The sequence below is a fragment of the Aspergillus tanneri genome (assembly GCF_003426965.1).
Source record: "Aspergillus tanneri strain NIH1004 chromosome Unknown AapTan_5_pilon_pilon_pilon, whole genome shotgun sequence".
Classification (NCBI taxonomy): Eukaryota; Fungi; Ascomycota; class Eurotiomycetes; order Eurotiales; family Aspergillaceae; genus Aspergillus; species Aspergillus tanneri.
In genome coordinates, this window is record NW_022984632.1 from 2,547,189 (window position 1) to 2,561,766 (window position 14,578).

A 14,578-nucleotide genomic window follows, 5' to 3' on the forward strand; every position below is an offset into this window, starting at 1 on the left:
TGTTTTCTTTTTTATGTATTTCCGGGGATTTGTATATGAAGATTGAACTGATAAAAGTAGAGAAAATCGCCTACCGACCATCGATTTAGACGAGAGAGATCTAGAGATCGTGCAGGTTGTCCAGACAAGTAAGGAAGGTTGAATTGGAATCCTAGTGCAGACAGGACTAGGTAGAATACTATAGCTTGGTAGAAATGTGCAGATACTATCTATAGAGACACAGATAGTTACCATAACTATCTCAACTTCTATACGCACCTAGAACCAAAATAGAAATCTTTAGATAGTCAGAGTTATCCTGATCCCTAGGTATTGATTAATAGGACCTAGACCAGCGCATTACCTACTTCTCGGCTGTCTCATAGACCGTCACGCAATCCACCCTATAATAATGCCATTATGCCATTATCCCCGCGTCACGCTGTCAAGCTCGTCAGTCAATTCTATTCCATATACGTACTTCGTAGCAAATAATATCCTAGATACGGTGACGCTTGAAGCGGAGAGAATTGCGAATTTACTACTGTGCTTGTGTCTATCCCATATGGGCGTTTGCCTACGTATGTGGTACTAGGACTCAGTCTCACGCGATGTTACTACAGAATGGCGTATGTGGGTTCATTATCGAGCGTCTCGTATCAGATAAAAGACGAACAGGACCCGCGCGAGAGGTAGTAGGGGAGAAGAGAATATCTACGATATCAATAAATCACCATGGGTGATAGTATACCCGCCCAGGATGGCCTCCAAAAACAGATCCTTCTGAATGCGTTCGACATGTCTACCGTGGGACACTTGTCTCCTGGACAATGGAAGGTAAGTGTCAAAATCTTCCCACCTGAGCAGACGTTAATGAGCAGCAGAACCCCTCGGACAAATCGGCCTCGAAACGGAAATTGGAATATTGGATCGAATTGGCCAAGCTGCTCGAACGCGGCGGGATCAATGCCTTATTCCTGGCCGATACCTACGGCGGGTATGATACATATGAGGGGAAGTTGGACGAGTGCATTCGACGGGCTGCGCAATGGCCAGTCACGGATCCCACTATTGTACGATCTCTTCTGATTGAAAAGAGGGCAAGAGTACAAAGCTAATGGTATAGCCCATCTCTGCCATGGCCGCAGTGACTAAGAATCTGGCGTTTGGAATCACGGCATCGACATCCTTCGAGCCACCGTTCCTGCTGGCGAAACGCTTTTCCACGCTGGATCACCTGACGGACGGGCGCATCGGGTGGAATATCGTCACGTCGTGGAAGAAAGCGGCATTCAAGGCTATTGGTTTGGATACGCCAATCGAGCACGACGAGCGATATCGCCAGGCGGACGAGTATCTGCGCGTGCTGTACAAGTACGGAACGTGTCTCATGCTTACAAAGACGCTAGCTGACTGTATCCAGGCTCTGGGAAGGTTCCTGGGCGCCTGATGCCGTCGCCCCAAACCCGCAGACCGACACCTACATCGACCCCGACAAGGTGCGTCAGATCAACCACAAGGGGAAATACTTCTCCCTGAACACCCGACACATTGCCGACCCGTCACCGCAACGGACGCCGTTCCTGTTCCAGGCGGGGACGTCCGCGGCAGGATCAACCTTCGCAGCCAACCATGCCGAAGCGATCTTTGTCTCGAGCCATTCCCCGGCCGTGCTCCGGCCCAAAATCGACAATATCCGGAAACTCGCTGCGGAGCAGGGACGGGATCCGCGCTCGATCAAGTTCTTTGCAACTTTCACGCCCATCATCGGTCGCACGGACGAAGAAGCGCAGGACAAGTACGAGGAGCTGAAGAAGTACGCGTCCGTCGTTGGGGGTTTAGTCCTGTTTAGCGGGTGGACGGGGATCGATATCTCGCGGATTCCAATTGATCAGGACATCACCGCGGCGGACTCGCTGGAGGCGCACAAGGTGACCAGTTTGCTGGACTCGTTCACGACCACGAGCGAGAATATCCCGAGATGGACGCCGAGGGTCGTGGCCGAGAAGGCGGCCATCGGCGGACTCGGCCCAGTCAGCATTGGGAGCGCGGCGCGAGTCGCGGACGAGATGGAGCGGTGGATCCGCGAAGCGGACGTGGACGGGTTCAATATTGGGTATGTCACGACGCCGGGGACGTTCGAGGAGGTGGTGGACCTGTTGATTCCCGAACTGCGGCGTCGTGGAGTGTATCCGGGGACGACGGAGGAGGGACTGACGGCACGCGAGAAAGTGTACGGGAAGGGACAGAAGGAGCTGCGAGCGGACCACCCAGGCAGCCGCTATAAGTACGCCGTGTATGAAGAAGAGGCAGCGTATGGGGGAGATGGTATCTAGTTATCTAGTTAGTATACCTAGAGATGAGGTTATCTTAAGCAGAATAAAGTAGGACGGACGATAAGCCACAACGCCTTTGCCTTGCCGACCCTTTGCTGGTGGTTCTAGACCCATTCCGAAACCCGCGTCTCGTGACTTGCCCAACAATTCCTCTCCATAGCACTAACTCGATCGGGTCAGTCGGCATTGCATTGCATGAGCATGAGGTGGTGTCTCTTGAGTAGGTGGATGTCGTATGGGCGGTATGATCTAGAACATATTCCTTGGTACGGAGTACTCTCCGTAGAAAGAGGGGGGGGGGAAGGAATGTCACCGACTACAAAGACAGAAGAACGATGGAAGGGGACGATGATAATACGGTATGGACCATAATATTCTGTATTTTCTTGGGCAATGAGAGAGAAACCCCGCTAACTCAACTAGGAGAATCATGGGATTACAGTAATCCCGGTACAGCTAGGTACTTACATACAGTAGTCCGGTCTAGTCGATATTAGCTTGTTTGGTTTGGACATGCTAGCGATTGACGGAAAGGATCGGAGCAATAGTATTGACTAAGACGAGGATAACTAGTTAACTATGGAGTACCTAGTTTGTTAGACAAGTAGGCAGACAGAGAGGCAGACAGACGCACAGAATGAAAAAAATACTTGGCATTGTATCAGGTACACAGGCCAAAAAAAAAAAAAAAAAAAAAAATATAATAATAAAAACTTTCTCCGACCCCACTTGACTCCTGCAATGGAACAAACATATGATTTCAGTTATGACGGCCTTGGTCCGAGACGTGACCTGTCGACCACGGTAGTACTTCTTACCCCAGAGACTGTACTGACACTTAAAACGACGACTTTCCATGCAGAAGATCGACTAGACCCAGCTGGTTCAGTGGGATGGAACCCGGACGCGAGGGGAGGGGCCTGCAGGTCGAGAATGAACTAATAGTATCTACTGATGTATGGTGAATGGACCGACTGAGGCTGGCGGGAGACCCGCTGGGCAGGGTTATCTGTCATCTCTCCCCAATCGCTCCGTAGTTCCAAACATACGGACAGACGGACAGACGGGCAGAACGGACATCTGGCTCCTGATCCTCCTCCGTATGTACTATTTACCTCGGGAGAAAAGAAACGAATGGCGTTGGTCCCTGGTCAGGTAGTATCCATCGTCTTTAGTCCTGTATGGACGATGGTGTCTTAGGTCTCAGTACTTGACTGAGACCATCCTCCTCCTACTACCTACTACCTACTACTGCTACTACCGTATGTACTACTACTGTATGGATGCCCTTACTGCCCATGGGCCATTCCAGGAATCGGTCACAGACTTTTAAGACTCCAGACTAGCAAACAACTAGCCGGGTTAGCACCGTGCTAGAGATCGTCTGACAGCGTCAACCTGACTCTAGCTGACTTTAAGAAATGGAGCGAGTGCTTGAGTGCTCCGTAGAGAACTTATCTGACCGCAGGCGGATCTTAGTACAGACATACATGTCCAGCTTAATTAAGTAGTAGCAACCTAATATCGTGTGGCCGCCACCCAGATCTCCCGCGTACACTCCAGTCCCCGCCGACACCGACAGGCTGGAGCTGTCCGCTGCCGCGAATGAAGTTAAATGCGGTGGGCGTTGGCCACCCCCCCTCCTTTCCTGAGTGGTGTGAAGAGGCTGTTGCCATCTTGGGTACCCCGCACTCTCATTGGCCGGGGGCCTTTGATAGACGAGAGTTCAGCCAATGGACGGGCCGTCTCTCTTAGCGGGGACCAATGGAAGGTTCCATATTTGTGGGCCATGCATCGGCTTTTTGTTGTGTGTAGGAGTAGGATTATTTTTATTATTATTATTATTGTTATTTTTTAATCTCTTCACTCTTCTTCATTTTCAAATGATAGATACTAGAATGACTAGAAGCACAGTACAGGGTACGGATGATTCAGGGGCAAATACGGTCTAAGTCAAAGAACTTGCAGGAGCTGACCAAGCTGCGAGTAGACCAGCAGGGTAAGTTCAAGTGGGTCCTCTCGAACGAAATCTCTTGGCGATAACCCCCATCAATCGTAGTCCCGAGAGGTCACTTAGGAACGACCAGCCAACCAAACGTCTGCCAGCCATGCACCCAAGACCTGGTGCCGGACAAGGATTGGAGAAACTTAAACCAGCTTTAGTCCCTGTGGTTCCGAGGGTACCAAGCGGGGGATAATGGGACTGAAAGGGATGGAAGGACAAATCTCCTCGTATTTGTGAGTTGGGTCGACTTGGGTTGACCTGACTTGAACTCCATCTGACTCGACTGCGGAGTAGAGGAATTGACAGGTGACCCGCATCGCGTGGATTGGGATGAAACTGAAAAGCTGGGAATTGGACTGGAATGAGCTGGAAGGGACGGCCGACCGGGCGAACCAGGGTCCGTTTGCCTTGGGACGGAGGGGTTCTTTTTCTTTGATGGAGGAGGAATAGGGAGGGGGAAATGGATGTCCGTGCGTGGCAGTTCTTGTAATAGGGAATACGAGGAGTAAATTAGAATAGCTAACTAGTAGTAACTATTGGGCAAATTAACACTTAAACGTATCTACTGTACTCGATACTAATCATAGAATCACCTCAAGATAAAAATGGAAAAATAGATGCAGTCTATTTCATATACTCCGATGGATCAATTACGTACTGTCGCAGCTGTATGGAGTAGCCGTACTGCATAGCTTCTGAGATGAACTGATTGATGCCTCACCTCTGAGCCCTCTCAGTTCTCCCTCCATTCCGCATCGGCCATGCATTCCCCGATGCAAGGGAGCAGCTCAACGCTTGTCGACCCCTTTTTCTGACCATCTGTCTGTCTGCCTGGAACATCATCCCACTCGGTGTCGTGTTTTCTTGTCCTGGAGGGCCTGATTTGGGTTTCAAGCGTATTTTTCCTGCTTGGCTATATTATTTTATATTTATATTATTTCTTATATTTGTTTTTTCTCGTGTCCTCAATCAAACCTGCTTCCCTTCTGACACTCCAGATGCGTCGATCCAACTCTGATCCCTTCCCAGACGCAGAACCGATCGTCCACCACTTGCTAAGCTTATTCTCTGCTCCACCAAACAGGAAAAGCATTCAGCCAGTATTCCCTGCTGGGTCGGGATGGCCGATCCAGACTGCGCTCCACATGTCTGACTGACTGACGATGATTTTATTTTATTTTAATTTTAAAAGATTTTACTTTATTTTAAACTTTTAGGGACGTGCGGACGGTGAAATGTCAGCTATCCATGTTACGAGGCGTCGGTATTCTCTGGAGTCACTTCGGAGGAATTCTCACCTGAAACAAGAGAGATGGAAGAGAACAGTTTTGTTGTGCAGATGATTCATGACTATTGCTCTTTAGCGTTCATCGGGGGATGATCCAGCTAATTATTGGGTATTATTGTCATGGATGAGATAAAGAAGAATAATATAATAAAAGTATTAAAATAAAATATTTCTTTCTATTTTTCATTGTTTATTTATTTTATTTTATTTTATTTTATTTATTTATTTTTATTTTTATTTTTATTTTTTTTTGGTAGTAATAACAGTCTCTATCCGGCACCGACCATTCCAGCGAAAATAAATTGCGACCTTATACCTTGACCGTGGGTGCCGCTGAAAGGTGGAACGCGCTGGGACTTGGACCTCTGGCCCTGTCAACCACGTTGTTGTTGATCAGTGGTGTTAGGTAATAACCTAGTATTGTATCTTACGCTGTACTGTATTGATAAATAAATAAATATATACTGTTGAGAGAAATAATCCTGCTAGTATTTCATCTGAATATAGCGTATCCTCTGTACAGGGTACAATAGATAATTTTTTTTTCTCACTATTCCTGTCATTTGCCATGATGACTCCTAGAAATCCTAGGGTATTATTAAAGAAGTTTCCCTCACACTTGGTTGGCCCAGGCATCATTCTTGACTAGAGCCGACCAGCTTGTTTTTTTTTTTTTTTTTTTTTTTTTTTACGAAGTACCTGGTACTTATTTCTTTTTGTTTTGGTTCGCTCTTAATTTTATTTTTTAATCTTATTATTTTTCATTTCTTTTACCATTTGGTATTTTATCCCTCCTTCAACCCCCGCGCTGGCCAGGCCCAGCGCTGGACTGGTCTGGATACGTCTCCATTCCGGTCGTTTTTTTGGTTTTTTGGCCCTCGAGAGTTAAGTTTTAGTCGCCTCAACCCATCATTGACTGCCTGATACTCCCAGCCTATACAAACCCAATAATAATAATTCCTCCCACTTACTTTCCGCTCTTTTTCTTCGATCACCATCCCCTTGTCCGTGCTCTCCGTCCATTCTTCCTCTTCCTCTTCCTCTTTTCTTGGTTCCCTTATCCTATATCATTCTTTCTTATAACTATTGCCAACGCAGTCGTTGATCGCGTCGCTTTTCTACTCCTTCCGTTCTTCCACAATTGACCTGTCCAAAGGAAATGCGACGGTACTAAACCTACATTGCCAATCTTTTTGGCCATTTTACTCCGCCGTCCACTGTCTGGATATGTCTACCTGAGACTCGGTTGACACGAACGAACTGCAAATCCATCACATTGACGTCTGAATATCCCGAACCCACCAGTACTGTCAGCGACATCTACAAGGAATCCCCCTCATCTGCATCCCCCGCCAGATCGCTAGACCGCGATCATCGCCCCTCCTGGATTCCCCAGACATCTCTGGGAGCCTGGCTGGCAATCGATATTGGGCGTTGGGCGGCGATACAGTCTCGTTCCCTGTCGGTCCACTGGCATCCTCCCTGACCACTCCTCCCTCTGTGGTAGCGGTCGATCTCTTTCAACCGGTAGCCTTTTCGCGCGAAAACTCCGTCAACCTGGCTGCCCTTGCGATCCCTCCCTCGGGCATGGGGACGGCGCTCGACGCGCTGGCCAACCCGTCGTTGAACTCGCGCAGACCTTCGGCTGCGCCTCTCCCCAGCTTTGAACTGCCGCTGCCGAACTTCCAGGTCCCTGCCCCTGGCGCGAAACTCCCCTCGCATCCCTCGAACCCTCATCCCCCGACCAACCCGAGCGTGAGCAGTCTTCTCACGCCCCCAGCCTCGACTCAGTCGAGCGACGGCCACGTCTCGACCACCGCGCCTACCGTGGCGGCGACGACGACCACCACCACCAGCGTGTCTGCCTCCCCCGACCTGACTTCATCGTATGCGTCCTCGTACTGGCAGGGCCAGAGTGCGTACGGCAATCCTCCTCCCCCGGCGGCGCGACAACCCTGGAACCCCGCCTCTTATACCGCTCGCGATACGTTTTCCCCCTCGCTGAACGCTTTGAATCGCACCCCCGCAACATCCTCCCCGGGCAACGACGCCATCTCGCAATCGTACGAGATGAACCAGTTGCCCCCGTTCCAGCAGTCCCTCTCGGTGTCCACGGCCAGCGCAAACCAACACCACGCGATGGCGAATGCCATGCTGACGGCGCAGAACGCGCTGCCGAACCCCGCGTCGGCGCCCCCGCTACCATTGAATGATCCGTACATGGCCAAGTCGTCATCGACGCCCGCATACACGGGGATTCAACCGATGTCCAGCCCACCGGGGGGGTATCCGCCTCCGTACGGCCAAGCCAGCATGGGGATGCCCGCCCCCGGACGGGTGTCATCCAACCCCAATCCCAGCACCAACCCTAATCCCCATCCGTCTCATCACCATCTGAGCTACCAGCCGCGACAGCCATGGCCGTCATATTCGCTCCCGGCGATGAACGGTCCAGTCATGACGAACGTGCACAACCCGGCAAATGGCCAGATGTCCCTCCTGGGCAGTCTGCAACCGGGCATGTCACCGGGTTTCACGAGCGGTCATCTAGCGAGCATGCAGCAGATGTACGGCGGTCATCTCCCGCATGGGGTACACGGGGGCCCGGGGCCCAGTAATGACCGGCCGTTCAAATGTGATCAGTGTCCGCAGAGTTTCAATCGGAATCACGATCTAAAAAGACATAAACGCATCCATCTCTCTGTGAAACCGTTCCCGTGTACGCATTGCGATAAGAGTTTTTCGCGAAAGGATGCGCTGAAGGTATTTCTTTCTTCCTTGGCATATCTGTTTATCTATGTATAAGCTAATGGATTAGCGACATATTCTGGTCAAAGGATGCGGCAAGGACGAAGCGAACCCGAAGCCCGAACGCACGGTCAAAGAGGAGGAGAAAGAGGAGGTAAATGGTCACGGTTGATCTGTTGGATATTACATGTTGGCGTTATGGACGGTGGTGCAGCCTGATTGTACTGTGTATGGCTGGTAGGACATGGTTTTTCTATCTTATTCCTTTTCTCTCTTTGTTTTCTTTCTGCCTTTTCATCTCTTGTGAATGATCATCAGCGAGGCTGGATGTATGTACACGTAAGTAGAGGGCGTTGCGGCATTGGTAATATCGATTCCCGGGACCTACGAGCTACACTATGTACTCGACTTATATCAATTGCCTAGCTTAGTTTTGAGGTATATTCCTCGACCAGACCACGATAATCCTCCATTCCATAGGGTTCCCACCATTTGAGACTGCCCTTTCGATTGATATCCATTCCCAGATCCGTCAACAGTGAATCAACATACGGCACAGCATCCAATACAAAATCAGGATTCCGTTTCCCAAATCCTGCTGGGTATCGATGGATCCCGAATTGACTATGCAGCGTCGTTTCCCAGAGCAGATCGATATCGACATCGGTTGATTCGCCGAGCCCAGAGCGGAGGATTTTCTCTCTCACCTCGTCGGGACATCTCTCCCGAGACTTCAACGCCATCCCATCATCAAAGTACGCCGCGATCCATAACGCCTGCACCTGCGCGATCATCGTCGTGTTGATGGTCATGGTCATGCCCATAAATGCCAGCGAGCGCTGCTTCGCCAGCGCCGGCGGCACCATGAACCGCGCGAGTCGGAACGGATGATGCGCCGTGGCGGGGGCGTCTGCTCCCACGGGTGTGTATGAGGCTGGTAGACTAGGCTGGTGAGCCAGTCGTGGGAATCGTGCGAGGATCTCTGAGTCTGCAGCCTGCATCATTTCCACGGGGATCGGGTCCTGGTTCCACGGGAATCCCAGCTGGTGGGCTATCGACGCGGGTCGGAATTCAATCGGAGGCGTGGCTTGCCATCCTGTGCAGCAGATGAGCGCATCGGTGGGTAGGATATTGATATTGATATTCTTCTTCTCCTCCGGGGAAGCAGAGGCAGAGTCACAGTCCAAGGGATGAGCGAGATGAACACCCCGTTCCGAGAGACGATCGATATGATTGATATGAACGCGTACCTGACCGGAGACGATCAGATCGAAGAAATTGCTCGGGTAATTGAGAATACTAAGCCCCGATGCGATCCAGAACGGACTACTCCATGGCTGGAGTTTACGCGTCTCCGGATGAGCGTTATATCGATTCAGGCCGACGATATCACCCGCCAGAATCGACCAGAAGAGATCGACGATCTTCCGACCCAGCCAGGACCCATGTAACCAGGTCCGGAGACGCGAGTGCGCTGGTCCCCAGATACACGGACTCATCCAGGTGATCAGACGCGTCGTCACTAGTTTCTCCAGCCACAGCTTGAATGGAGTCACGTACGGCGGCGCCATCCATACCGGCCCGTGCCCGTTGTCGCGGATGATCCAGTCGACGCGCGCGCCCGCCGTCGCAGCCGCGTACACCGCGTCCCAGGCGGATTTGGTGCCCCCATAGACGGCGATGCGCTTGTCGGGCTGGAGAAGACCGTCCTGGTGGATGGGGAGGTCGCGGATGTGGAACAGCAAGGCGTCGAAGCCATCCTGTCCGACAAAGCTCGGGAGATACGGCTGCGAGGTGATGCCCGTGCAGACGATGAGTTTTTTCGTCGCTATCGTCTGCTGGGATTCGGACTGGGATTGAACGTCAGAGACGGTGAGGACCCAGGAGCCGTCGGATTGGTGATCGGCGACGTGGACGCGAGCATTCAAGCGGATGTAAGGGGTGAGGTCGAAGTGCTCGACGAACCGCTCCATGTAGCGCTGCACCACCGGCCCCGGGACGTGCTGCCCCGGTTGCACGCCAAAGGATTCATCCAGAGGGAAATCGCTGAACTCGTAGGTGCCTCGCATGTTGTTGGATTTGAGACCGGCATATAGACGATGTTTCGCCCAGACGCCGCCGACCGACGACGCGGCCTCCAGGAGGAGAATGGAGGCATCGGGATGGAGCTGATGATAAGTTTTGAGGGCCGCGAGACCGTGCCATCCTATATAACATTATTATATGATTTTTTACGATTCTCTATTGTATATTTGGTGTATACATACCAGCACCGATGATGGCGACGTCGAGGTCCATAATAAAATAAGATTAGAAAATGGGAAAAGAGAGAAAGGAATAAGGAGTAGATAACAAATTATAAAATGTAGAAAAAAGAAAGAATAAATTTAGAAGAATAAAGAAGAGTAAACAGAGTGCCTAATACGGAGTGGAGTGCCTCAGGATCCAGTTCCCAAATAGGCAGTACTCCAATTCCAAACGTTTTTGTGGATTCTCAATCGTAAAACTTCAAAAGAAGAAATAAGTAGGGTTAGGGGATCCTGGATAGAATCCACCAAGACGGTTCGACTATCGAGAATATCCAACAGAAGGCGACGAAGAGAAGAATCCCCCTGAAAACGTCCCTTTTTGTGCAACACCACGACTCTAGCGTTGGCTGGCGAGTGGGGCATGTGAATTGTTAGTCTTGTAGAATTTTAGGAGATTTTAGCAGCTTTTTATTAGTTCAGTTTAGTTGGTATGAGTTAATTTCGTTTTCTGTCATGCAGCTAACTTTCGGGATTTGCTTGATCGGACTTATTCTCTATATCTCTCTCGAATCGATGATCTATCATCCTATCGTCTCAGTCAGTCATCATCATCTATCCGTCATATATCTATTTATCTATCAATCAATCTATATAGATATAGATTATAGAGATGGATTAGAGATAGGTAAATATAAAGACCCATCTCTGAGGAGATTCTCCAACGGTTGTGGATCGACCCCATCTCCTGTCCTATAAATATAGCCCTGTCTGCTAACGATAATCCCTGTTTCTACGAGCATATCATATATTATATTATACGATGGGAGATTTCACAATCGAAGCATTCACCCTCCTGGCCATCGCTATCGCCACCATCGTTCTCCGCATCGTCGCTCGCTACATCACAGTTGGATTCAAGCAATTCAAGCTCGATGACTACTTAATGCCTCTGGCGGGGGTATATCAATCCTAAGGCACATAAAAATACATACTAATATATATGTGTATAGGTGGTGTATGCCCTCGAAACCGGCGCCGCCTACTGTGTCGGCGCCTTGTGGAAAGGCCTGGCCAACAACGCCATGACCGACGCTGATCGACGCGCTCTTAATCCCTCATCTGAAGAGTATCGTCTGCGCGTCGGTGGTTCCAAGACCCAAGTCCTCGGCTGGTCTCTGTACACCACCTTATTATGGCTCCTGAAGGCCTGCATGGCTATCTTCTACGCCCGTCTCACGGCCGGTCTGGTCAACATGAACATCCGCGTGCGCATCGCCTATGTCTTCATCGCTGCCACTTACATCGCTGTCATCTGCTCCATCCTCTTTGGCTGTCGTCCCCTGCATCGTAACTGGCAGATCTATCCCGACCCCGGGAATCATTGCCAGCCGGCTGTTTCGCAGATCGATGTCTACGTCACGGTTACGTTGAACGTCGTGACCGATCTGTATCTCATTTCGATTCCGACTCCGATGCTGTTCAAGGCGCGTTTGCCTTGGCGGGAGAAATTGGAATTGCTGGTTCTTTTCAGTGGAGGTTTTTTTGTCATAGCAGCAGGGATTTTGAGATGTGTGTTGATCGTGACGGTACTCCTCCCTTCCTATCTCTCTCTCTATATGTATCTAACAGAGTATAGGCCGGTCAAAACGGCGCCTCCCAAGCCGGCAGCTGGGCCTGTCGCGAGACCTTCGTGGCCGTCATTATCGGTAACGCTCCCATGATCTATCCTCTCATTCGACGTCTTGCTCGTCGCGCCACCGGATATATCTCCACCAAGGGAGCCTCGTCGCAGGGTTATCCTTTGTCCGAGGGTGATCCCTCCACTCTGCAGAGTAAACGCCGTCGATTCCGTCATCCGCTGTCTCTCCCGACCCAGTGGAATACCATCAGCGACGAGCATATGGCTCTGTCTCGTCAAGAGCCGACGACGTGCACGGTCTGGGATGGGAATAGTACCAGGAGTGAGGAGGGGATTAAAGTTGTGAGGGAGACGATTGTACAGAGGCAATGATATTTATATATTATAAATAGGTATAGGGATAGGTATATGTATTACTTGTCAGCAACTTCAATGATCCCCTTTCTCTTCGACGCTTTCACTGGATTCTTGGCCTGGAATATCCCTGTCAATTCCTCCAGCGTGCGCTGGCTCGTCTCGACAAATAAAAAGTATATCACCAGAAACTCCAACGTGTCCCAGAAGATAAACAGGAAATAGTATTTCCATCCCGCTCCGCTGAAGGCAATCCCGGTGACAAATGTGTTATAGAATGAGGCGATGTTCACGAAAAACTATCATCGTTAGTATACCCTAGAGATAGAGAGGGATAAGATAGAGAGAATACATTGTTCATCGCCATCCCCTTCGCTCGACTCTCATATCGTAAACACTCCACCGGATACATCGCCTGATTCGGCGTCCATCCCACCGAGTAAACAAGTCCAAACACAAACAGCATCGCGATCTGCGCCCGCGCCGCGACCCCCGACTTGGCTATGGGCTCGCCGGAGGACTCGTTCACCACGTTGGTCGCGTTCAGCGCTGTGATGATGGCAAATAGCACCACGATGAGCGCGGTTGACACCAGTAGCTGTGGTCGTCGTCCGATGCGGTCCGTGATCAGCGCCCCGATGACCGCTCCGATGAACTGAACCACGTTCTGCAGTCCCTGCAGCAGCAGTCGGGTGCTGTTGTTTTCGATCCCGGCGCCGCGCAGCATCTGCGGGTAGTAGTATGAAACGGGGCCGTTGCCGGACCATTGGCCGAAGAAGGCTATACGTATTAATAAAATAAACAGAGTATAGAAGGGATAGAAGAGATAGAAGAGATACCCATGAATATGACCAGCATTGATCGATATTGCGTCTCTCGACAGTTAAATAACTCGCGGTAATCCCACCATCGTTTATCCGCCCCCGTCTTCGAGATGTCCTCCATCATCTCGCGGTATTCTAGCTGCACAATTGGCGCATTTCGATCGCCTTCTCCGTGGTACTCCGCGAGAACCTGCAGCGCCGCTTCGTGTTGATCCTGGGAGATGAGCCACCGGGGGGACTGACCTGTTAGCTATCATATATTATGGATATGGATATGGATGGGTATACCTCCGGTAATGTAAAACAAAACAACAACACCATCCCCGAAAACACCATTTGCAACCAGATGGGAATGCGCCAACTCATCGTCCCCTCGATGCTACTGGTCCGCCAGGGGATGAATGTCCCCGGGATACCACCCCCGAACCACAGCACGTTGTACAGACCTGTCATGGCACCGCGGTACGCCGGATGGGCTATCTCAGATACGTACGCCGGTCCAGCCGTCGCCGACGTGGCCACGCCAAAGCCCAAGATGAATCGGCCCGCCATGAACCCGCCCAGGTTGTGGCAGGTAGCTTGCACGATGGTGCCGATGATGATAAAAATGGCGCCGAGGGCCATGCCGACGCGGCGGCCTATATTATCACATCATTATTATGTCCATATCAGAGAGTAGGACAGGTCATGATAGATCGGAAAGGATATGTATGTATGTACCTTTGAAATCAGTAAATGGTCCCGCAGTAAACGAACCCACGATATTCCCAATCGTGTAGATGGCATACACAATGCCCGTCGACGGCGTTCCTTCGTCTGGATCGAAGCCGAAGTATGATCGATACTGCTCGTAGCTATTGATGGATCCCATCAACGAGCCGTCGTATCCGTTAATGCATGAATTGAGCATGGCTACGGCGATGCACCAATACAACTATTAGCCACCGTTAGATATAATAATATACATTACATCTAGATAGAAAGAGAGAGATACCTTGAGCATACTCTTGCTGAACAGCTTCGGCTTCTGCTGTTGCGTGGCCTCGGCCAACGCATAAACCTCCACATGGGAAATCTCAGGATCGAGTTTTTCCGTCATGATGTAGAGTCTGTACCCCGTGGGAATCTGATATGGAGACATCTGGAGAGGAATTAG

The 14,578-nt window shown here is 50.5% G+C and overlaps 5 protein-coding genes across 5 annotated transcripts; 3 read left to right on the forward strand and 2 right to left on the reverse strand.

Moving 5' to 3' along the window:
• Positions 1–714: 714 nt before the first annotated feature.
• ATNIH1004_010251 (xenobiotic compound monooxygenase, DszA family) lies at positions 715–2,315 on the forward strand (the record flags this gene model as incomplete). The annotated part of the gene is made up of 4 exons (XM_033574826.1): positions 715–816; positions 864–1,052; positions 1,106–1,353; positions 1,403–2,315. The coding sequence occupies 4 exons, from the start codon at positions 715–717 to the stop codon at positions 2,313–2,315; spliced, it is 1,452 nt and encodes a 483-aa protein (XP_033422844.1).
• Positions 2,316–7,195: 4,880 nt separating this feature from the next.
• On the forward strand, positions 7,196–8,528 carry ATNIH1004_010252 (putative C2H2 finger domain protein; the record flags this gene model as incomplete). Its single annotated transcript, XM_033574827.1, has 2 exons — positions 7,196–8,371; positions 8,427–8,528. 2 exons carry the CDS (start codon positions 7,196–7,198, stop codon positions 8,526–8,528), a joined length of 1,278 nt encoding a protein of 425 aa, XP_033422845.1.
• A 250-nt stretch (positions 8,529–8,778) lies between these two features.
• ATNIH1004_010253 (flavin-binding monooxygenase-like protein) lies at positions 8,779–10,654 on the reverse strand (the record flags this gene model as incomplete). Its single annotated transcript, XM_033574828.1, has 2 exons — positions 8,779–10,562; positions 10,624–10,654. 2 exons carry the CDS (start codon positions 10,652–10,654, stop codon positions 8,779–8,781), a joined length of 1,815 nt encoding a protein of 604 aa, XP_033422846.1.
• Positions 10,655–11,425: 771 nt separating this feature from the next.
• ATNIH1004_010254 (uncharacterized protein) lies at positions 11,426–12,616 on the forward strand (the record flags this gene model as incomplete). The annotated part of the gene is made up of 3 exons (XM_033574829.1): positions 11,426–11,563; positions 11,616–12,191; positions 12,242–12,616. 3 exons carry the CDS (start codon positions 11,426–11,428, stop codon positions 12,614–12,616), a joined length of 1,089 nt encoding a protein of 362 aa, XP_033422847.1.
• A 41-nt stretch (positions 12,617–12,657) lies between these two features.
• On the reverse strand, positions 12,658–14,563 carry ATNIH1004_010255 (putative MFS lactose permease; the record flags this gene model as incomplete). Its single annotated transcript, XM_033574830.1, has 6 exons — positions 12,658–12,897; positions 12,951–13,378; positions 13,438–13,660; positions 13,711–14,060; positions 14,143–14,356; positions 14,417–14,563. The coding sequence occupies 6 exons, from the start codon at positions 14,561–14,563 to the stop codon at positions 12,658–12,660; spliced, it is 1,602 nt and encodes a 533-aa protein (XP_033422848.1).
• Between the last annotated feature and the right edge of the window lie 15 nt (positions 14,564–14,578).